At 35.5% G+C, this 23,342-nt stretch overlaps 3 protein-coding genes across 4 annotated transcripts; 2 read left to right on the plus strand and 1 right to left on the minus strand.

The window, feature by feature from the left end:
• Window positions 1-72: 72 nt before the first annotated feature.
• On the plus strand, window positions 73-1,890 carry LOC110380853 (putative SERF-like protein). The gene is made up of 3 exons (XM_021340982.3): window positions 73-327; window positions 700-814; window positions 1,404-1,890. Exons 1-3 carry the CDS (start codon window positions 321-323, stop codon window positions 1,489-1,491), a joined length of 210 nt encoding a protein of 69 aa, XP_021196657.1. The 5' UTR covers window positions 73-320; the 3' UTR covers window positions 1,492-1,890.
• Window positions 1,891-4,724: 2,834 nt separating this feature from the next.
• LOC110380852 (5'-deoxynucleotidase HDDC2) lies at window positions 4,725-9,391 on the minus strand. Its single transcript, XM_064043599.1, has 4 exons — window positions 9,121-9,391; window positions 8,728-8,875; window positions 8,341-8,495; window positions 4,725-6,451 (listed from the first exon to the last, which is right to left on the minus strand). Exons 1-4 carry the CDS (start codon window positions 9,181-9,183, stop codon window positions 6,215-6,217), a joined length of 603 nt encoding a protein of 200 aa, XP_063899669.1. The 5' UTR covers window positions 9,184-9,391; the 3' UTR covers window positions 4,725-6,214.
• Window positions 9,392-11,551: 2,160 nt separating this feature from the next.
• LOC110380851 (pancreatic triacylglycerol lipase) lies at window positions 11,552-22,748 on the plus strand. 2 transcript variants are annotated; one of them, XM_021340979.3, is made up of 7 exons: window positions 11,552-11,759; window positions 13,969-14,128; window positions 17,200-17,348; window positions 17,870-18,115; window positions 19,232-19,420; window positions 20,639-20,804; window positions 21,085-22,748. In XM_021340979.3, exons 1-7 carry the CDS (start codon window positions 11,729-11,731, stop codon window positions 21,140-21,142), a joined length of 999 nt encoding a protein of 332 aa, XP_021196654.2. In that variant the 5' UTR covers window positions 11,552-11,728; the 3' UTR covers window positions 21,143-22,748. The 2 variants fall into 2 exon arrangements, with proteins under 2 accessions (XP_021196654.2, XP_021196655.2); XM_021340980.3 differs by having other exon boundaries at window positions 11,553-11,759; window positions 13,972-14,128; window positions 21,085-22,746.
• The last annotated feature ends 594 nt before the right edge of the window (window positions 22,749-23,342 follow it).

A 23,342-nucleotide genomic window follows, 5' to 3' on the forward strand; every position in this document is an offset into this window, starting at 1 on the left:
TTTACTCGGATAACAATTTTGCTCAAAAGCCTGGGTATCCATGAAAGAGAAAAATAACCAATAAACAAGTAAATCCCGTCATTGACATTTTGTTTGTGGTTGTGGCCAGCTGGCTCAAGCTTTTGGAAGTCAGCGTTATCTTTTAGTTGTTTTTAAAGTTTCTTTCGTATTGGTAAGAAGAGAGGGCGGTGCGTTGTCCTAGGTTTCGGCCGGACTAGCGTATCGTCCGGTCTTCCATAGCGCTATTAAAACTACTAATTAGGTAATTGCGACTGTCGACAAGTCCAACCTTGCTGGTGTTGAGTAATTAATTATACGAGATGACCCGTAAGTACCGTGACACACATGTAAATAATCATGTTTACAATATTTAAATACCACTAAGTGCTCTTAACACTATTTTGAAATAATACTGGAAGGACAAATTCCATCGAACGTTCTAGAATGCAGCACGTTTAGACGCTGTATCCATGACATGACACGAGTCATATTTGGGTGACGCTATGCTTTGTATCAAGAAAATTGATTCTATCCGCTCTAGTGAACCATCATTTTCTCATGTTTACATTACTTATCGCGTGTTATTGATTGATTAAGAGCACGCTATTGTTATAAATTGACATAATAATGGTATTTTTTCACTTTTTTAATATGCTGTCAGAACACAGATACCTTTATGTAAACAAGTCTTTGTTCCAGGCGGAAACCAGAGAGATTTGGCTCGCGCCAAGAACCAAAAAAAACAGCAAGAAATGCAAAAGAAAAAGAATGCCAGTGAAAAGTCTGGTATGTCTTTACAAGAAAGGAAACATAGGTACTTGTTTTTATAACCTCTTAATAATTTGACTTACATTATTTACCCCATCACTAATGTCTGGCGTTCATCTTTCAAATAAAAGTAGAGGGTGCTTTGAATTGTGACCCAGGTGGGTAGGGCTGACAGTTATTTATTTTAATAAAATATTTTGACTGAAAAATAATAAAAGGAGGCAACTAACATACATGTTTTAAAATGAAAATCCATGTTCAAGTTATGTCTATCTAACTATAATCATTGGCAAGGATATTGAGCCCTGACATTCACCTGCACAGAAGTGATTTATTAGTTTATTGCCAAAAGTGTACTGTGCGCAAAGCTGTCCCCACTCTTCTGCCGAGAGCTCATTATCTGTGCTGATAACTTTACTCAGCCAGTTGGAACGTGTAAATGGTCTAATTGAACTAAATGATTTGACTTTGACCGTTTGCTTGCTAACAATCTGTAATACAGGCATTTTTAATGTATTTTTTCTTTGTTCTGGGTTAAAGGATTGAAAATGATGACACAAATTGCTTTATGTATTAGCCAGTAGATTAATAATTTGCTGTAAATTATTTTTTAATATCTATTTCTTTTGTTCTAGGGATGCTGAACTAATGAGAGAAAAGCAACGAAAAAAAGAAGAACAATTAGCAGCAAAAATGAATAACCAAAAACAAGCTGCAAATTAACTATGATTAAATATGAATGTTTCTTGACTGCTCCATATTATGTATGATCACATAAAGTTTTGAGCTTGTCAGTGGAAAGCTGAAATTGTTTATGTGAGATAAGCAATCCTATAAATTAGAATAACATTAAAATCTTGTGTTAAACAGAGCCTAATTTAATTATAAACCCAAATAAAGATGTTTATGTTGAATTAAGTTGGGAGTCTAGGATTTGAATGAGTATGATCTGAAGCGGTTGAAGTTGGATCTGTGATTCATCACAGCTCCAATGCAAATTGGAAATAGATTTGTCACAATAAGTCTTAGCATTTATGCAAATCTTAATGTTAATTTTGACTGAGTAGGTTTGTATGTATACTCAACTACCCACTTTTGTACAATAAAATCTTAAAAGTACAATTTTTGTTATGTTTTATCTGGAAATTTACCTGTTATAAATCAAATTAAGAATAACATCCTGGCGTTAAGTTGTAATATATTCCATGACATTGTTCAGTCACACTAAGTGGAGTGCCAATCGCTCTTGTTGTATAGCTAACTATACTGAAGTGGATGCAAATGGAAGTTGGTTATGAAGAAGCCTTATGTTCATTACATCAATATCTTGCCGATTTTGTAGTAGGTATTATTGTATAATAAATATATTTGAATATAAAAATACCTTGTTCCACTTTACTGCAACAATATTTTCACGAATACAGTTCTAACAGAGAATTCTGCCTCAAAATGTTAACTATGTGAAAACTGCTCGAAAGGTGTGCGTTCGCGCAGCGGAATGTTGTTGAATTTAAAGATTTTAATTATGCAGATAATTAGTGTAAGACGTCCTATAATTGTGTATGGTAAATAAAAATTTGTGTATGCAGCCATTGTGGAGAAATTCACCAAAAACAGATTCCGCTGGGCGAACGTTGGCGAACGTTGTCCTGGCGGAACTTTTTTTAATCCATAGACTTTAGAAGAAAAGAGATGTGTCCGAAAATTAGTGTGTATTTGTGTATAATTGATTATGTATGAATGAAATCAGTGCATGCATAAACTTCGAAGAAATTCAAGTTTCCGCTACGCGAACGTTTGGCCATTAGCTAGTTTTCATATAAAGCGCTTACATAGAGAGCTGTAGATTTTTACATACGTTGTTTTGAATTTGTTTATATTTGTTTAAAAACAGATTTAGAAAAGTCGTAGGGCTTAAAAGATAAAAATATAAACGTAAAATACACTTATTAGTCTTAGTTCGTTAGATTTTCACGTTTACACAAACCTTGTAAGTGTCTCCAACATGTTGCCAAGTATCAATGATGTTCCGTTAGTAATTAAAAAGTTATAGGATATTTTACCATTTATTTACCGTGAACAGATCACTGTTTACAAAGCAGTCGAATATCACGACGTTCTAAAGGAATTGCATGGTAAAATTTATGCCAATAATTAGTTTAATCATTCAACTATTCACTTGCAAAATTTCATGTCATTAAATTCAGTAATTAAAGCAAGACAATTATAATACTGACGGAGCATCGAAACCCTACATAATCCGACCAAGTTCGGATAGCTGCGTGCCATATGTCTAAGCAACGTTCTTAACTTGGTAGGTTAGTATTTATTAATATGTTACAGTTGCGTACACAAGCGTTAGGAAAAAATAAAACAATTGTATTTCTTGATTTAAAAATATTTTTTTAATAATAATGCCACTTCTACGATAAAAATAAATCTTCAATTAACAAGTACTTCTCTATTTAAATATCCGTGTACAAAAATATTTTTATTATTATTACTTACATAAATTACTTGACTACGTGATTAAAAATAACGTTAGTAAACGTTACGTATTTTAACTAAAATGTCGTAGATAGTGGCATTATTATTTAAAAAATATTTTTCATTCAAGAAATGCGATTGTTTTATTTTTTCCTAACGCTTGTGTACGCAACTGTACCATATTAATAAATATACTAACCTTCCAAGTTAAAAACGTTGTTTAGACATATGGCACGGCCGCTTTTTTGTAGCTATCCGAACTTGGTCGGATTATGTAGGGTTTCGATGCTCCGTCAGTATTATAATTGTCTCTCTTTAATTACTGAATTTAATGACATGAAATTTTGCAAGTGAATAGTTGAATGATTAAACTAATTATTGGCATCAATTTTACCATGCAATTCCTTTAGAACGTCGTGATATTCGACTGCTTTGTAAACAGTGATCTGTTCATGGTAAATAAATGGTAAAATATCCTATAACTTTTTAATTACTAACGGAACATCATTGATACTTGGCAACATGTTGGAGACACTTACAAGGTTTGTGTAAACGTGAAAATCTAGACCCCAAACTGCATACTTTAAGAACTAAGACCTAATAAGTGTATTTTACGTTTATATTTTTATCTTTTAAGCCCTACGACTTTTTCTAAATCTGTTTTTTAAACAAATATAAACAAATTCAAAACAACGTATGTAAAAATCTACAGCTCTCTATGTAAGCGCTTTATATGAAAACTAGCTAATGGCCAAACGTTCGCGTAGCGGAAACTTGAATTTCTTCGAAGTTTATGCATGCACTGATTTCATTCATACATAATCAATTATACACAAATACACACTAATTTTCGGACACATCTCTTTTCTTCTAAAGTCTATGGATTAAAAAAAGTTCCGCCAGGACAACGTTCGCCAACGTTCGCCCAGCGGAATCTGTTTTTGGTGAATTTCTCCACAATGGCTGCATACACAAATTTTTATTTACCATACACAATTATAGGACGTCTTACACTAATTATCTGCATAATTAAAATCTTTAAATTCAACAACATTCCGCTGCGCGAACGCACACGCTCGAAAGTAGCATCTTCTCAAAATGTGAACTATCTAAATAACAAAATTCATTTTTTTATTCCTATGACTACTATCCTGTCACAGGATTGCGAGCGAGCCCGTAGCGAATATGGTACGGATGAAGATAATATGGTCCCAATGCGCACGCTCTACTCCTCATCCGCTTGTGTGATAGGGCCCTAATGGCTTAAGACTTAAGAGGTGATTAGAATTAAATCTACTGTTTTATCGTAGCACCGAAACATTGATTTTTATAATGCTATTTTATAAATAATTAAATTCTATTTATTTCTTCGAGAAGTTTGTTCTAAATTGGCTTAAATTTTTGAGAAGTACCCACTTTTCATACATTACATTGGAGTAAATAAATATTAAAGAAATAAAAAACTCAAATCGTAAAAATCGTGTATTGTAGATTGGCTACGGAACATTTTAAAAATTATTTTTAGAGATTATTAGGAAAACAAAATCACTAGGTATCACACACACATACACATGACTTGGGATACTAACCCGCTTACTTAGTTTCATATGAAAAAAAAATAGGTAAGGATGGGGCTTTGGTTGACAAAAGAAGGTAATAAGTTAATGCCTCAATAGTAAGGAGGTAAGCAAGCAGTTATATTAAGTACTAATTACATCAGTACTTTGCTGGGCTTTTGCAATGTAAGATTTAAATATTACAAGGTGATATGAAAGTTTCAGAACAATCACAAATATATAAAATGGTTTTGTCGTAGTGACTAGTCGGAATGATATTTGGCGTATAACTAATCAACTGGTAGGTCATTTTAACCTTTTGAACGCCAATGTCGGCTATAGCCGACATGAGCAAGCGTGCCCTGTGCGCCAACGACGGCTATACTCGACAAAAAACAGGTCGCAGAAAAATACAAAATAAACCTATTAAATCATTACTTTTATGTATTTTTTAGTAGATATTTAATTAAGATTTTCGGGCTTGGCGTACAGGGCATAGGAATACCGATATGGCGTGGCGGTGAAAAGGTTAAATGGAATTCAACTTCGTATGTTATAGGTACGTAAAACTTATAGTACCTACGCCATCATTACGCCATACAACGATTACACATATTCGTATCATGTTATGCCACACTTACTAAATGTTGTGTACTTAGAATTATGTAATGGAATAAAATAAATCACTTATAATATTACGTCTTAAAGATTCAAAAATAAGTTTTAATTTGGTAACAGCATGTAAATAAAAATGAATCATGAGTGAATCAAAAATGGCTACACCTTACACACACTAACAAAAAGAATACTTGTAAAATTGTAAGTTTTAATTATAAATAATTATCACCAAAAGTAATCTTTTTACAAGTACCTACTTCTATTTTTATTATTATGTTTCGAGACATGTTGCACTAAATCCCATACAAAAATTAAATCTAAACAAAAGTATTTAATACCAGTTTGTTAGGTAAATAATTTTCCCAAAAATATGCACTTCAAAATGGGGTGGTGGGGTTATCTATCACAGTAGAAGTAAACTGGTATAATCATCGGCAAGGATATTGAGCCCTGAACTTCACCTTCACCGCGCAGAAGTGATTTATTGGTTTATTGCCTTGAGTGTACAGTGCGCAAAGCGATCCCCACTCTTTCGCCGAGAGCTCAATATCCGTGCCGATAACTATATATGTATTGTATATGGCACTAGCACTTACTAGGTACATTTGTTACATATAAATCAGTTACAATATCAGTGTCTGCTGAAGTGCATATTTATTTAACACATTGAATTATGTTCCGTTCACTCTGTGCAATTAAATATAATACTAACTAGCTTGGCTAGGTAACAATGCTAGCGTTGTTGAATTAATAACAATCTATAAGCATGGAAGAGAAGTTTGTTATTATGCATGGCCATTTGTTAGGCATTTCTTTTCAAACTCCTCTCTTTGTCTATAAAGTTCCGTGACCAATCCTTTGATGAATGGGTGGTCAAACTTCCCTTCAGTAGCAGTGAAGAACTCTTCCAGTTTCTTCGGCGTATTTTCACGCTTCTCATATTCGAAGGCTTGCAATATCATGTCGTAGCGGTCTAAGTCTTTAGCAAATTTAGCCTCTGGTGATGTTTGGTTCTCGTATTCCTGTAATTTCAATATGGATATAATTTAGGCGATCACCAAAAATATTTTTAAGACTCTAAGCTGAGGCACCAAATACAATAAACAACTCCAAAAAAAATAAATTTACTTCATTAAAAGGGCACTAAAGTATATAATATTATGATCCAAAAAAAATAAAATAACATCAGAAAAATCGCAAATCTCGCATACATATTATTTTTGGTTCCCAAAATGGATTAATGGTCACCAAATTCTATCCAACTAAAATATTAATATTACTACCAAAAATCAAAGTTAGTGACGAAAACGAATCGCTGCAAAACCGACTCCACGTAGTCTTGTCTGCCCTACCCCTAGAGTGCAATTCAAAACCGCGAAGGCGCGGAGGGGCGAGGCGGCCTGCGAGCTGAGGCGCAGGTAGTTTTTAAGCTGCGGTGGTGAGTGTGAAAACCATCTGCGACGATAAGCTCGCATGGGACCGCCGGAGCCCCGCAGTGCCGGAGCCGTGACAGAAGCCATGCTTGCTGCATGTTGCGTGCTTACATTTTACTACTGAGTTACACACAAATTCATATATCAATAAATAAGCGACGTATGTTTGGGAACCCCAGTATATTAATTGGTATTTGGGAAATATTCTAGCGATCGTTAGCTTTTTTAGTCTAACAAAAATGACCAAATTAGGAGTCATGGTATTACATAATTGGTAACATCTAACAGCCCTTTCACACGGTAGTCCAGTTTTGCGGGACCGGCATTTTACTGTATCCTGCAAAACTGTACTACGTGTGAACACAGCGTCCGTTTTTGCAGGATTCCCGCTTTATACTGAACGAACGATCCAGTTTCAAATCGACGGGAACAGCATTTTGCAGGATCCTGCATGCGGTTTGCTCGTGTGAACACTAGCATATATTATCTTTTGCGATCAAACGGGATCCTGCAAAAAACGGTATCCTGTAAAAAACTGGACTGCCGTGTGAAAGGGCCGTTAGTAGTGACAATATATAATATTTGGTCTAAAGTGTATTTTAAAGGCGTCCATATATTTTTTTAGTAGTCAATAATACGAAAAAATGGTTTTATCTAATAATATTTTTGGAAACGTTATTTGGTGACCATTTATCCATTTTGGTAACCGTTTAGAATTTTTTTGGTAGTAAAATAGGTACTTTTTTGGGTGGTGTTTAAACACAAGCCTTTCAATATGGTTTGTGATTACTTATTTTGTTATGTAAATATGGTCACCCATGGACAACAACAATATTTAGCCACACAAGGATGATAAGAAATATTCTATAAGCTTTCGCCTATAGCCTAAAATAATGTCCCAAAGCCTCACAGCTTTTTGTTTAGGAGATGAACATATCACAGTTTTACTGTGTCACTTCACTCATGCCATATGCATGCATGAGCAGTGGTTTTATATAATAAGGTTTATGTAACTGAAAGGCTAACACTATCATAATTACAGTTATCAGTATACATACAGTCATTGCACTTTTGAAAGGGGCAGATAACCTATGTAGTATATTATCAATAATCTAATGATAATTCCATGTCTAAAGAAATTACTGATATATTCAATGCACTTTGAATTAGAATTTATGTTTTAAATAAATTAAAGAACACACTATTATTATATAATTTCTAATGTCTACTTGACAAGCATACTTCCTAGTTGCCTGCATTGTATTCTGTTTTAACATATTGGAATTAGTTTAAAGTCTTACTGGATAAAACAGAGTACCTGTTTAGTATATAACATGAAGCCATTGCTTCTGATTTCCTCAATTATTTTGGGGCAACCCTATAAACTTCAGTAAGACATTTTTTTTTTGAAAACTCATGTTTATGTTGTTGGTGATCTTGGGCCCAACTAAACTGTACTTAGATAAAGTATTACTCACTTTGTATAAATCATACATCCTGTCACCAGCTATGCCAGTGAGTTCTGCAATCTTCTGCATAGCCTCGTCCTCGCGCCGATGCTTCTCCTCTGGTGATACACCACAGTGCGGTGTGAGATCTCCTACAATGCACTCCGCTAGGTCATGGACAAGAGCTGAAAGTACACACAAAATAGGTCTAACTAGAATGCCTTGAATGAGAATGTGAAGAATAAATAATCTGTGGCTACAAGTAAAGATTTAAACAGTTATTTAAACCATCATAACAAACAATGATAAGTGTTGTAGGATGTTCAACATCACCAATGGTCAACCAAAATGAACATAACATGGAATTAAAGGTACGAAAAAGAATCATCCTGCTGAATATGTATTGGGAATATTTACCTATTTGCAGACACCTGAATCTATCAAGATTAGTAGGGTTGTTTTCGTCTGTGAGCAAGAAGGTCATTAGACCCATGCGGTACATATGGCCAGCAATAGACTCGCACTCATTTATGTCACAAATCACCCACCCAGTCCTCTTCACATGCTGAAAATTAATTTAAATTATATTAATAATATAGTTTCGTTCCACTTTATAGAAGTTGCAGTTATAACTGTATCTGCTTTATGTAAGAGTATGAGTAAAAAAATGTTGAAATAATTTTATTTCGTCACAAGGAAACGCGTCCGAACATAATGATCAAACAATGTTTAAATATGCAGAAAAATCAATAGGTACAGTGTTTTTAAGAATATTATTAGCGAGAATTCTTATTTATTAGAGCACATTACCTTCAAACGACCGACTAGTTCCAAAAATTCTAAGATTTTTGTGTTTTCAAGGGCCAGTGCCATTGTGCGTTTTTGTTTGTACAATAAACTTTAATCCTAACAGTATTACTACGACTACAACTGTGGCGCTTAGTTACACAGGATTATTAGATTTCCTTAGTAACACACACTCCGTAACAAACGCTCAAATATTAATTGATTTTACGTGGATACACAGTACAACCTAAATAGGAGAACTGATTTTTTTTTGTGCAGTAAGTTGACAGCTGCTGTCACTTGTCAGTCAGCGTATACCAGGCGTGGAAATTCAATCACCCATGAAGATTACTCAAAATGTAGGTAATTTGTTTGTAAGCCTAATACAAAATTATTAAATTTCACGAAAAAGCAGACTCGCTGTTGTGGATCATGACTGCTGATAAATATAAACTGTTAAGGTATCGTTATAAATTGTTTATTTGGAAGACTGATCCTAAAATATTAACTCCCAATTTTTTGGTGAATTTCATAATGTCGCCACATCGGATGCCAGTTCAAGCTATGGCCTTATCGGACACCACTGCAAAAAAATCTGCAACCGTAATGTCAAAATGAGGAAGGCGGAAGTTGGGTTGGATCGGAGACAATTTTCTGTCCACGGATTGGCCGATTAAAAGTTAGGACTTTTTTCCTGTTCTGATCAAGGTCATATCTAACATCCGCAGTGTATCGATAACGTGGTTATGAGGTCAAATATAATTGAGTTTTTTATTATCGCTTGATGCAATGTTGGTATACAGCCACCTATTATAAATTTTAGATATAGTATACCGATCATTCTCCGAGCCTTTTCCCCAACAATGCCCCAGCATTCGGCTTCCAGTCTATCGCCCTACCTCCAACCTAGTTACCTGGGCAACCCAGTACCCCTTGGTTAGACTGGTGTCAGACTTACTGGCTTCTGACTACCCGTAACGATGGATGTTAAATGAAAGCCGGGACCTACAGTTTAACATGCCATCGGTGTATACACAGTCACAGAAACACAGTCATTGGTGTATAAGATATAGGTACTTAAAAAGTACATACAAACTTAGAAAAGTTGTATTGGTACTTGCCTGACCTGGAATCGAAGGAGGACTGAGGAGGATTTGAGGACTGGAATAAATTGTAGCATTTGAAACTCACAAATAAATAGGGAAGCTTTCAATTAGATCCAGAGTTAGGTATACTCAGAAACTTTATTATAATTTTAACTCAGATGATACTGATGTAGGTACCTAACAGCCGTAGCCTTTATCCTCCTAGGAGTTTTTCATTTTAACTTGGCATTCTTTTATCTACTCAGCTTGTCTGTTGCATAAAAAAAATACAAAAAACTTATCTCAGTGAGTTTTTTTTCCTGAAGAATTAGTCCAATTCTAGTAACAGGGTTAACAAGTCAAGGCCGCCCGGCCGAGTCGCTTCTTTGTGCGGTTCCCACAGGCACCAAGGAAAAAGGCGCGTCGCGCTGTTATCTGCCCCAATGCCGATGGCGGCGCCGCTTCCTGAGCTTTTAACTGTTATTAACGCCTCCTATTCGCTTACAGTGCTGAGCAAATAGATGGCGCTAAAAACAATTCACCAGTGGCTTTGATTCTTACATTTTAATTTCTACTCATTGCTCTACTAGCTAGTAGAGGGACTACTTTTTGGTCAGGAATAAGATGTTATGCGATGCGTCTGACGGGGATTCCCAAGATCGATTCCGATCGGAAGTGCGAGTATTTTATTTATTATTTTGTTATTAATATATAAGATATAGTACTGAAGCACCTTTATTCTACATATGAAAAGAATGATTCAAATAAAATAACTTTTTATTTTTCGCAGTATGGGTAATGGCAAAATGTCAGTTAGTTTTATAAAATTATTATTTAGTTAACCTAAAGATTCGATAAAATATATATTTTTAAACAATAAAAATTTCAACAGCGTCTAAAAATATTTGAAATTGCTTAAAGAAAAATATTCTTCAACTTGTGACTATCTTTTTAAGGTTCCGTACCCAAAGGGTAAAATGGGACCCTATTGTTTTCGCTCTGTCCGCCTCTGTCCGTCCGTCCGTCCGTCCGTCTGTCACCAGGCTGTATCTCATGAACCGCGATAGTTAGAGTTTTTTAAGTGTTTCTAGGTCTGGGTCTATGTAACTTTATTTACAGCGTAAATAAATCCGAACATCAGCCACTAGACCGAGCATTTCGAATTTGCATAAAATTTTCCCTTTTCGAAATTATTATTAGATGACTCAAGTTTCAAAGTTTCTCCCGTCACCATTTTACGAAGAATCCGCAGGGTGCCGTATGTAATGTTAATAAGGTCCAGATTGATTAATATGATCGATGGACTGGCCAGCGAATCGTACTATGAATCGTAATGGAGCTGGTACCGCTACGTAAATTTAAATTCAATCTCTGTTTCGAGCGGCCAGTGAAAATGGGGGAGCCCTCGGTGCCGGTCCTACAATTAGATTTAGCTTCAAAATGAGCGTTCTAGTCAGTTTAAAGTTCAACAAAGTTTTGTTCGATGTGTGGAAAGTTGGTTTTGCTCTCAGTGAGTCTGGTGTTTGTTGCCAGGAAGCGGAGTTGGAATGATTCCGTTGCTGTTTGCTTTGTGTACAGGTTCGTGAGAAGTATGTTAACTAGATCCCAGGGTGCTTTTTCGGTATTTTCTGTATTCCTATTTTTATTACCCAATTTTTTGCAAAATTTTTGCCACGTTGCAATTCCCACTAAAAACTAAGTCATTTTTATTCTCGTTTGGAACTAACCTAACCGGTATTTTCAACACGAAAATTTGGATAGGTATTACAAGTGGATAGAAATCTGAATTTAGGTAGGAATAGTTAGGAGGTCTACATGCCTTAAATTAACAAAAAACCGAGGCCAAAAATAAATCAATCTAATCCGTCCGTTATTCTGCTCTGTAAGTTTTGTACGTAAGTAGGTAAAGAATAAAAGCCTGCAATGAAGCTACGAATAGATTGGAGATACAACCTCTTTTAACTCTCCCAAGTGTCCCTAGGGTTCCGTAGATTGGTAAAAGCAACATGAACGTTCCGTCTCTAAATCAAACAATGAATATTAATTGTTTGGAGCTATTAAACTTTCACAGTGTTTGTAGGTGAAGTAAATGTTCAAGCATTTATTGAATGCTAAAGTGAAGATAACAATCTATATCCTCGAGTCCATTATGGAAGTCTGACTGACTTCTATTAAATTAACGAAGCAACTGAACAAGCTTTTGAATTATTGATTAAGTAGATACAAGTTAGGTATGCACGTAGATGTTTTTGAAGAGAGATTGACAGGGAAAGAGGGTGTTCCAAAGAAATCTGTATCTATCATCAATGGTGTGTTCATTAAATATTTACATTCTTATGGAAAAGCTAATACGTTTATACGTGATCCCATCCCAAAAGACATCCTGTTGACATAAGTCTGTATATTTTTGATTTTTTATCCTATTATTAGTTAGAACACCTAGGAATAAGTTAGGTACCTAACTTAACGAAGTTTAGTGTTTATTAAAATTTTATTTCCCCATAGGAAAATTAAACCGATTTCGATTAGTGCTTATGGAAGTTTTGACTAAGATTCAGATCATTGAGTTTTTGGAGTTATTATTCTCCAGACGACTATTCTGATAAAAGTAATCGCTTTTAAATATTGGTTGGCGTAAATGTCTACGAAAAAATACGCACTTAGGTAGGTTACTAAGTTTTATAATTATATTAGTGGATAAAAACAGCAATAGATAGGTACATTAAGGAAATACATTCGTGGACTTAGGGTAATGTACCCTAGGCAGGTACATAAGAATAGCTTATGGTCACAGTTTGAAGAATTCTCAGGTCACTAGTAAAGACTATCTGGGTACAGAACTAGAAAAGTAGATATAATTGTCTACTTACTTTTTAGTAATTATCTACTTACTTTTTAGTCTTACCTACTATTTGTCATTTCTGATACATACGATTGACGTTATTTTGATTCAGCTACACCGAAGATAAACAATTTTGAAAAAACAAACTGAAATTAACACTGACCTGCAATGAAAGTAGCTTTGATTTTCTATTTTCTATCGATGTAGTAAGTAGGCACCATGACAAAACAGGTACTGCAAGCACATTTGAGTGTTTCTCAGTGCTTTCTAGGCATTACAGATACGAGAATCAAGTTCCGACAGCTATCTGACCTCCATTAGTAAATTGTACTTTCTAGCAATCAAAGCTTATTTGTCTGTAGACACGTTTATTGCTTGTTGCTAGAAATTGGCTGGTTATACACAATTCAAGATCTTAACTCTAACCTCATCAAAATGAGACTGGAATATCCTATAAGATAATATTTACAAATACTTAGATACCTACGCTAAAAATGGCATAGTTATATCAGACAGATAATTTAAATGTAATCGGACTGTAGACAGTTCAGTTAGTTATGGAGTTATGGAGTTGGTGACTTAAAACAATAGAGCAATTTAAACGTAATAATGCGTCATCACATTACCTATTAAGACTAACACAATTAGAACTATAGTGGAAAACATTCTGAGGTGAGGCATAGCTAGAAAGAATTTCTGGGTTCCACAAATTCTAGGAAATCGTAGGTCGCTGTTGCGGACTATGAATATTCTTTTCCATGAAGAGAAAGCTAGAATTGAGCTATATGAGAACATAAATAAACCTGTACCTGATTCTTTGTTCCCAGCTTTCTAAGTTTATCCATCCACTTGAAGAGATTTATTTTGCATTTGAACCTCAAACTCCGGGGGATTAATAGGACCTATATTTGATTGTGCCTTAATTCATTTTCTTGTTTCTTGAAGCAGTAGTGTCGGCCGCGGTGAAGTGGGATGCGCCGGCGCCCTATGACCCGGTATGGCTGGCCAGCGTGCAGACGTACCCCCCTGTGACGGCTGCAAACGAGACTCGCTTCTTTTTTGGCTGGGTGTACGAGACCGATGTCGAATTCAAACTTTACACAAGGTAATAGTCAGTAAGGAGGAAGTATATCAGGACAAAACTGCTTAATTTAGAATACGTCAGTAAGGGAAGATAAACATTTTGATTGTAATGCAGTTGTAACTTTTATCCAGGCATCTACCACTGTCAGCATTTCTTCTGTTCCTTACCTAACCGTATTTTTATTCTGAAGAGAATTCGAACGCTCAACGTGCAATCCAACAAAAATATAGAAATCTAAAGTCTTGAATCCAGAACTCAAAATTAGTTTAAAGAAATAGAGAGAACAGAGTGTTTAACTTTAAAGTTCTTCAAGTTGTTGTAAGTGCAAACTCTACGAAAACTGATTGTTTCAACTGCTCGGGCGTAACGCTTGGATGTGGTTTTGGCCGGTATCGAGCGACCTGATATTGGCAGCGTGAAGGTTCGGTTGGAACTTTAAATAATGCTCGCAAGAACCATTAAAAATATAAAGATATTCTCCTTGTGAAGTTTTTCTAAGATGGTGCCATAATGAGTTTTCGGTTTACGTGTCGCAAGTTCCGTGTAAGTAAGTAAAAGAGAATGTAATCGACACAGGTAGGTACCTAGTGCCCGAATGTTAAAATTTTTGCTTAATTTTATTCAAGTTAAGTAAAAATATGTTTCTTTAATGGAATGAGTAAGTGACTATGTAGCGTCTTGTCTTCACAATGAAGTGCTAATTTTGCGCTGAAAGAATGACTGTCTTATTCTGCTGCATCTAGATAAGAGGAATCGTGTCGTCGGAATTTAGGGTTTCCTATACTGACTATTAGATAGATTTCAATTCTTTAATTACGAACATTGGTTTTAGAACTAAAATATAGTAAATATATTTCACAGTCTTTTTTTACGCTGTTAATAACATTGAACGTTCAAAAACATGCGTTGTATTCTGTATTCATAAAAAATGTATCACGGGAAAGGGGAAATTGTAAAACATAATTAAAATTCGCAATACGTTCTGTTAACATATTGTCCTATCGTAGTGTATGACAAAATTTTTAACGCTGCCTTTTTGGTAGAAAAGGTAGCCATTGTTTGGCGTGGCATATGTAATGTGCGGTAAGAGTTAAATGACCATAATTATATTATAATAAGGTATTGTGTATGTATCTATGTACGTTGCCATTTACAGTACAATGCTTCTTTTTCTTTCTCCTGCCCTGTTCCCAAATATTACTTGGGGTCGGCGCAATATGTCATTTTCTTCCATTTTCCCCTGTCACTCGTCATACTGACACTCACTCCCTTCCTATTCATATCATCTTTCAGGCAATCCATCCATCTTTTCTTAGGTCTTCCTCTTCCTCTCCATCCATCTACATTCATACTTAGCACACACTTTGTTGCATGCGTATCATCCCTCCTCATTACATGTCCATACCACGACAATCTTCTACTTCTCATCTTTTCTGTAACTGGCGCTACTTTCAGACTTCCTCTAATGTAATCATTCCTCACTTTATCCATTCTTGTAACACCACACATCCATCTCAGCATTCTCATTTCTGTTACATGCACTCTCTTCTCGTCCCTCTTTTTCAATGCCCAACACTCCGATCCATACAGGACGACAGGTCTAATGACGGATTTGTAAATTTTGCCCTTCAGTTTGAGGGGCATCCGCGGGTCACAAATAGCGCTAGTTACCTGTCGCCACTTCATCCATCCGGTATTGATCCGATGCGTAACGTCCCTGTTCACCTCACCGTCACTTTGGACGAGTGAACCAAGGTACCGGAAGTCGGAGCAAACTGGTAGGGGCATGCCGGCTAGGGTTATGGTCATGGGTCCCGAAATACCGCCAAAATCACAATGAAGGTATTCGGTTTTACTCCTGCTCACCTTTAAACCCACTGTCTCCAGTCTCAGCCGCCATGCCTCCAGTCTACTCTGGACCTCTGGCCCACTCTCCCCCACCAGAACAATGTCATCGGCGAAAAGCATACACCAGGGTGCCTCCTCCCGTATATCTGCCGTAAGCGCGTCCATTACAAGCAGGAAGAGATACGGGCTGAGGGCCGACCCCTGATGTAAGCCAACACCTACACTGAAGCTGGTGGTAGTGCCCGCTGCGGACCGGACTTCTGTACGGCATCTGCCGTACATCGCTCGGATCAACTGCACATACTTCCCTGGTATACCTTTCTCCTCAAGGGCCCACCACAAAACCTCACGAGGCACCCGGTCATATGCCTTCTCGAGGTCAACGAACACCATATGCAAGTTTTTGTGTGCACCCCTGTACTTTTCGCACAATTGGCGAATACAGAATATAGCATCCGTTGTACTCCGACCAGGCATAAAACCGAATTGATTTCGTGCGATATCACTCTCTTCTCTCAGCCTCCTTTCAATAACTTTCTCCCACACTTTCATACTATGTGACATTAGCTTTATTCCTCTATAGTTGTTGCAATTCAACACATCACCCTTGTTCTTAAAAATGGGCAGTACAATGCAGAGGAGGAAATTCCGTATGTAGTTTTAATGCTATTTAGACCTCTCACTCGATAAGGAACCGTTTTAAACTTATTACATATACTTACTTGGTGTTTCTCAGAAGTAGGTGTACCTACTCAATATTGTCTTACAACATTTAAAAGACCTCTGTTCACTTGGACAATATTTAGTTGTACGTCGTCATCATTACCTGTCATTTTTATTGTTTGATTTTTTAAAAGTTGAAAATGAAGAAGCTTTATAATACTGTCGTGTGCTCAGACGCTCCCCAAATACATTTTCAGCGCTAAAGGTTCGATTGACTTATGGCCAATTAACACTCAATCAATAAATCATCGTTTAAATACATTGAATGATTTAGATTCTATAAAACAATTAATATTTCTAAAGATTATGTAAAAGGTATGTCGACCTAATTTTAATTGTGAATTTTTTACTATCCGTTTGAATCATAAAGCAACTTGAAAACGTTTTCACCAAAAACATTGGAGCATTGTTTATGTGCGGTCTTTGTTATTTGTTATCAAATTACTGCGAATAAAGTGTTTGTGGTCTGGAGTCTAGACAAACCTCATTCAAAATTAATTAACAGGCCTTTATCATTTCAGGAGGAATCCATTCGAGTTTCAAATGTTAAGGATAAACGATTCTGCGTCTTTACATGACTCAAACTTCGATTTTAATAACAAAGTAAAAGTGTTGGCACATGGCTGGCTCAATAATGGTAGCGGTCCTATGCCGATGTCGCTAAAAGAAGGTAATTGTTTAAAGTAATATCTGACGGTAAAAAAAACATAAGAACAATTTTCTTCGTGTGAAATAGAAATGGATGCATAATGCTCCACAGCTACAATATGTGGAGTGGGAAACTGCAATGGTGGTTGGCGATTACTCCACCTGTATCTGCATAATGAGATCTTGAAATCCATCACGTCGATCCCGGACTGAATTTCAAGCGAGGTCAATGTATCTCGATTCTAGAGCATTTCTACGTTCAATGCTAGGGAAAAATATGTGCTTTTCCTATGGAAAGATAAAACGAAAAGCTTTTATGTTTAGATTTTTTCCTCTTACATCGATACCGTAACGGTAATTAATGAGTTAGTCTTAAGAAAGGCTTTGGATCAAACGGCTGCCTTTATCAAGTAGCCTTTCCAATTTAACCTTTATCCCTCGGTCAAGTGTCGCCCAATATTCAATAGAGGACAAATTCAAGGGGTTTGAACACGGTTGCTATCTTTGGGAATAGAATCTTTTACTTAATGTTTTTTTTTTCAGCATATCTAAACGTGAGTGATTTGAACATCGTCGTAGTAGATTGGGGTGCAGCCGCTAATGTCAACTATATAATGGCCAGCTACAATGTGGCTTCGGTTGGCCGCCTCCTTACACAGTTCCTCAACTTCCTTATATGGGAGGGAGTATCTATGAGTGATGTGCACCTCATTGGTCATAGCCTAGGTGCTCATGTTGTTGGCATAGCCGGAGCCAACCTTAAAAGAACAGCAATAGACACTATAACAGGTCAGTAATATTGTTATCGTCAATATATAAAGCTATATATATCTATATGTATAAGTGTGAAAAATCATTCCTGCTTAGTGCGGTGATAAAATAAAAATTATATTACTTCTTAGTGTGCACAGAAGCATAATAGAATACTAATGACGTTAAATAGCATTTTTAAGCTTAAAGGTCCAGATTTTAAAGTAAGTGTAGGTATAAAGATTTTTGATTAACATCCATTTACAGAATCTTGTTAAATTAATTTTCAGTCAAGACAACAACTAATGTGGTTGTCAGTTAAGCAAAGCGCTGAACGTTTGTGACGTCAATCAATGTCAAGTTGAAAGGGCGTTTACTTCATATTCTGCAGTTTCGAATCAAATATTATGAAGCCCTTTATTCATTGTACGGAGTACTTGTTTTTTAGTCTTCATACAGGATAATAAGCCCGTGAGCCGGCTTTTCTTGGAGACGTCATAAAGTTTACGTCTCACAAATAGAAAATTAATGTCACTGTTCCGTTGAATATGTAAGCGATGTCAAACCCATATTTTAGTTGTTGAATAACGCGTACTAAAGCCATCATATTATCATGTGGGTATCTGATTCAGTTCTACCTCACGGAAAGAGTGGGACCGGCAGGGCATTCCGTGAACCTCATCAAATTGAGCCAGCAGCGAACAGGACATAATAAATCGCGTCTTAATTACGTGCTTATGGCAAATAATTTGGCAATTTTAACTCTCCATTCTGCGTTGAATGTCGAGGTGTTTACGCAACCGATTCTGTTAGCTTTTATAACGAAACCGCAGCAAATTAGCTTCCATTGTTTGTTAAACTCTAGCGTTTGTTATGAAGACTCCTATTGTTTTGTTTGCTAATTTCGCTTATAACATATAATTGTTGTTTTTGTTGTGATACAAATTAATGAGTTCCTAATTATAGCCATGTACGTCCCATCTGATGGTTACAAGATTAAAGGTTCGTTTCGTTAACAAGCGAAAGAATAGCGATAAAGTTCTAGTATTTCCCTGAAAGCAGATTTCTTGAAATTGACGGCTGACTGAAGAAATCTTATCGGGGATTTCGTAATAATGAGGATATTTATTTATTATGGAAGTGGATTTATTTCAGGGTTGGATCCAGCGTTGCCGCTGTTCACGGTAGGCAACAAGGACGCCAGATTGGATAAGCATGACGCGAGCCATGTGGAGGTGATACACACTTGTGGCGGGTACCTCGGCTTCATGGCTCCCTTGGGCCACATTGACTTCTACCCGAATGGCGGCACCCGTCAGCCTGGTTGTGGCTACGATATTAGAGGTATGCTATATCCTATATTGGAAATTAAGTGGTTGCGCTACTTAGTTTGTGGTTTTGTGCTATTGAATTCTAGATGGCTAGGGTAGCGTCATGCTTCTTTCTTCAAGCATATCTTATATACTTATACCTATTTATAACTTCATAGTTGAAAATATAAAAGATTTATTGCGAAACCTTCAAAAATCATGTCTATAATTTTATATAAACTCCTTATAAAATTATAGACATGAATATCAGAAAATACAAAAATCTATGATGATTTAAGTAACTTTATTAATTAGCGTCTTAATACTAAAGCCAGAGTATTATTGACAGTCTTTTCATGGCCGACATACGCTTTACCAAATTTGAGCATCAACTAATTAATAAAGTAGATAACAAAGCGCCTTTGTTACTTTTCTTAAAGCTTTTTAAAAATTGACAAGATTTATAAAATCTCATTAAGTTTAATCTACTTATTTAAATTATAAGCTTCAAAGTACCTTTTTGTATAAAATTTGCTTCTAAACGAGAGGTCGATATCCTAGCGCTATAAAATATAAATCTATTTTTTACGTTTGTATTTCAGATTTATATCAAAACTAAATTAATTGTGTCTTAAACACAAAAGAACCTTAGTAATTGCAAGTTGATTTTAACGAATCTCTTTGGGAATAAACAGAATTAATTTTCGCTTTGTAGTTATTTTTATACGTATTTTCAAGTGATTGCTTTTGGGTTTTTAAAAACTTTAATCTTAGTTGCGATATTTTCGAGTTTATATTAGGAGCTAATATTAAAACAGTTGTAAACACTGTCCCCTCATACACTCTGTTTTAACGACCGACTCTTTAGAACTTAATTAAACTTGTACGTTTACATCAAGTTGGCTTTTTGACGCGTGTGGTTAGTTCGGTAGTACAGCTCTTCAGAATTTTCTTGAGCTTTATCAAACGTTTGAAATATAATGTTGTAAATTCTTCCTCCTCCTGTTTCTAATATTTTATTTCTTTTATATTCTCCTTCATCTTTTGCATATAACTATCAATTTTATGTCTATCGTAGTCTTAACCTAACCCTAGCAGCTAGGGCCTAGCTGAGTATAATGTTTTAATATCACTTTGCAATCCATAAAATATACCTTTTGGTACGTCAGACTTTTCTACCTTACGTTACTTTGAAGTAGGTAATTCATAAAGTAAAACAGTTGTATTGTATTAGTTTTCTTACTGTTTTCAGGTTTGTGTGCCCACAACCGAGCTCACATGTACTTAGCGGAGTCAATCATATCATCGGTCCCATTCACAGCCGTGCGGTGTCAGAGTTTCAACGAATTGTACTACACGGGTAACTGTACAGGAACTGGAGAAACTCTCATAATGGGAGGTTTTGATATACATTACGGGTGAGTATACAAATAATAAAATATTGATAGAAGTATCAAAAAGTTATGTTTCTATGTAGGTACTAATTAATTATTACTTAGTTATAATGCTCTTCTAGCATTCGTTCGTCCGCAAATAACATTCCCTCCGACTCAAATAACAAAAGGTTATTTTAAGTATTCATGAACACGGTTAACTTTTCGTCGTTTCTATGTTTAATTAAACAAAGAACACTCGTTTGTTAAGCAGTAACAACATTAGCTTAAATCTTAGAGATCAACGTTCATTGTTTTGTTTCAGGAAGGATGGTATTTACTACCTTGAGACAAACGATCAGAAACCCTACGCATTGGGGTGACCCGACATGAATTACGATAAAATATTAATACCCCGCTTTGCCAACTTCGCCTATAAATTAAATTTTCAAAGAAATTATTACGGAGTGGTCCGTTTTTATTCGCGGCCACTGCCGTCCGGTCGGACGTTAATTATTAACATCTCTCCGTTGGTGAAAACTTGCTTGGTACCTACTGCAGCATCACCTGTTATGACTACATTATTTATTTTACCTTGCAAAGCTTATAAGTATAGTCCGCGGAGGCTGCTTTCAAGGTACTTAATAGACATGATAATTAAGATTAGTGCTGTAAGTATTTATTTAATATATCCGTCGATTATTTATTTATTCATGTTACATTGCTGCGTATTAGAATAAGTATTCTTATGATTTATTCTGAAAATTCTAAACAACCAGATTTTTTTTTCATAAATGAATGTGTAAAAATAACTCAATCTATTTAGCTATACATTGTTAGTCGCAATCTAAAATTGAATAATACATTTTTAAAAGTTCACAATTTTAGTTGATGAAAAAAAAAACAAGAGTGCCTCTAAATAACGAGTTTCAATTTATATGGGAAGTTGATTTGGTTGGCAAACCTCCAAAAGTTGGGGAACAACAATTTGTTCTTAAAAATGAAAATTAATTCGGGCGCCATTGTTTATTTGTTGCAAAATTAAGCGATGATTTTATTGAACAGTGGTCAAAATAACTTCATTTGAATGATGTTGTATATTTGTGTATAATGTTGTAAACTCTTATGTTTCCTATTATAATGTTTTTATTTGATAAATGCCATAAAATGCGTTTTTAAAACAAAGTTTTAAGTTTGCGTTGAATAAAGTCGTAAAGATCAACAGCGTTTTATGTAAGTATACCTACGTTGAAATTCTGCGTAAGTAAGAAATAAATTCCTTTACTTCCGTAGATCTAAATAATATACTTTATTTATTATTGTTATTTCTGCCACGACAAGGGAACAGTTCCAAAAAGTATTGACTTCAAGATAAATTGTGTTTCCCCTGTAATATCATAAAAGGGACAGAGAAACAAAGTTTGTTCCGTATTGTTGTTAGAAATATTTTTCATTTTGCTTTGAGTGTGTATCGGCTTCGGAGAACACTAGAGAATAACGCATTTGTAATATAAAATTATTTGTTAGTATTTCTTATCTATTAGAGCGCTTTTACACTGGTGAACATTATCGCTCGTACCTATGCGGTTTAAATTCGCGCGATACATTCTGCTCGGTAAAAAAGCTGTCGCTCATTTTCAGGTGTCTTCCAAGCTGTTGTCAATTGTTTGTACAAATCGTTGGCGAGCGTATTTAATGAACTGATAATCCGCTAGTGTAAAAGCGCTGTAAAATTGAATGTATGCTCTGTATATTTTGTGTCATAAGACTTTATTTTTGATTGTGTAGTAATTTAAGACTTTATCTTTTATAAACAATATAAGTCCATATCATTTAATTTATAAGTTTCATTTTTTTATTTGATCAAGAAGTTTTATGTCAACAAAAATGTAAGACGAAGGTCGTAGGTGTACCTACAATATAACATACCTATTTCCTAAACAATAATTTATTTTAGATAGAAATCAGTACAGAAAATAAATATTGTTCGATTAATAATTGTGTGAATCATTTATGAAAACTTGACAACCTTCAATATTCTAGTCTTGTCTTGTTCACTCATTCAGAAAGAGAACACGACCAGAAAGACCTAGTTTATGAAACACAACCAAACTCAGGCCATTATTGTCCCATTACCATAATAAGCATCACTGCCTCCCGATCCGAAATTATATACGTATATTCGGCATTTGAGACGTTTGCCAAGCTTTTCATAGTTAGGAATGGTTGTCTAGAATTTGTATTCACCGTGAGGCTGCCTAGACACCGTCGGAATATTAACCAGAGCACGAGAAATAATGTAGCATAAACCACCGCAGTGGGACGTGCATGAAGCATGCATCGTTGTTATGCACCCACCGTTGCCCACCTATACGTACAATTGGAAGAACTTGCAGTATCTGGCGTAGAATGTGTTTGGGCCAACATTGGCGCCAAAAGCACAGTTTACAAATATTGGTTTAAATCGAGGATAGTTGTAGTCACGGATAGGTGAAGTCACGTTCTAGTGTTGCTTGTTGTAAAATATCTGGCTCGATTGATATACGAGCTGGTTTCTTTCTTCAAAGTGAAAATGTATTTTAG

The sequence above is a fragment of the Helicoverpa armigera genome, chromosome 3 (genome assembly GCF_030705265.1).
Source record: "Helicoverpa armigera isolate CAAS_96S chromosome 3, ASM3070526v1, whole genome shotgun sequence".
In the NCBI taxonomy this organism is placed as follows: domain Eukaryota; kingdom Metazoa; phylum Arthropoda; class Insecta; order Lepidoptera; family Noctuidae; genus Helicoverpa; species Helicoverpa armigera.

Coding starts and splice junctions, on each gene's coding strand:
- LOC110380851 (XM_021340979.3), top strand. CDS start 11,729: ATGATTCCGTTGCTGTTTGCTTTGTGTACAG. Junction 11,760..13,968: donor GCTGTTTGCTTTGTGTACAG/GTTCGTGAGAAG, acceptor TGTTTCTTGAAG/CAGTAGTGTCGGCCGCGGTG. Junction 19,421..20,638: donor TTGTGGCTACGATATTAGAG/GTATGCTATATC, acceptor TACTGTTTTCAG/GTTTGTGTGCCCACAACCGA.
- LOC110380852 (XM_064043599.1), bottom strand. CDS start 9,183: ATGGCACTGGCCCTTGAAAACACAAAAATCTTAGAATTTTTGGAACTA. Junction 8,876..9,120: donor AACTAGTCGGTCGTTTGAAG/GTAATGTGCTCT, acceptor ATTAATTTTCAG/CATGTGAAGAGGACTGGGTG. Junction 8,496..8,727: donor ATTCAGGTGTCTGCAAATAG/GTAAATATTCCC, acceptor GTGTACTTTCAG/CTCTTGTCCATGACCTAGCG.
- LOC110380853 (XM_021340982.3), top strand. Junction 815..1,403: donor TTACAAGAAAGGAAACATAG/GTACTTGTTTTT, acceptor CTTTTGTTCTAG/GGATGCTGAACTAATGAGAG.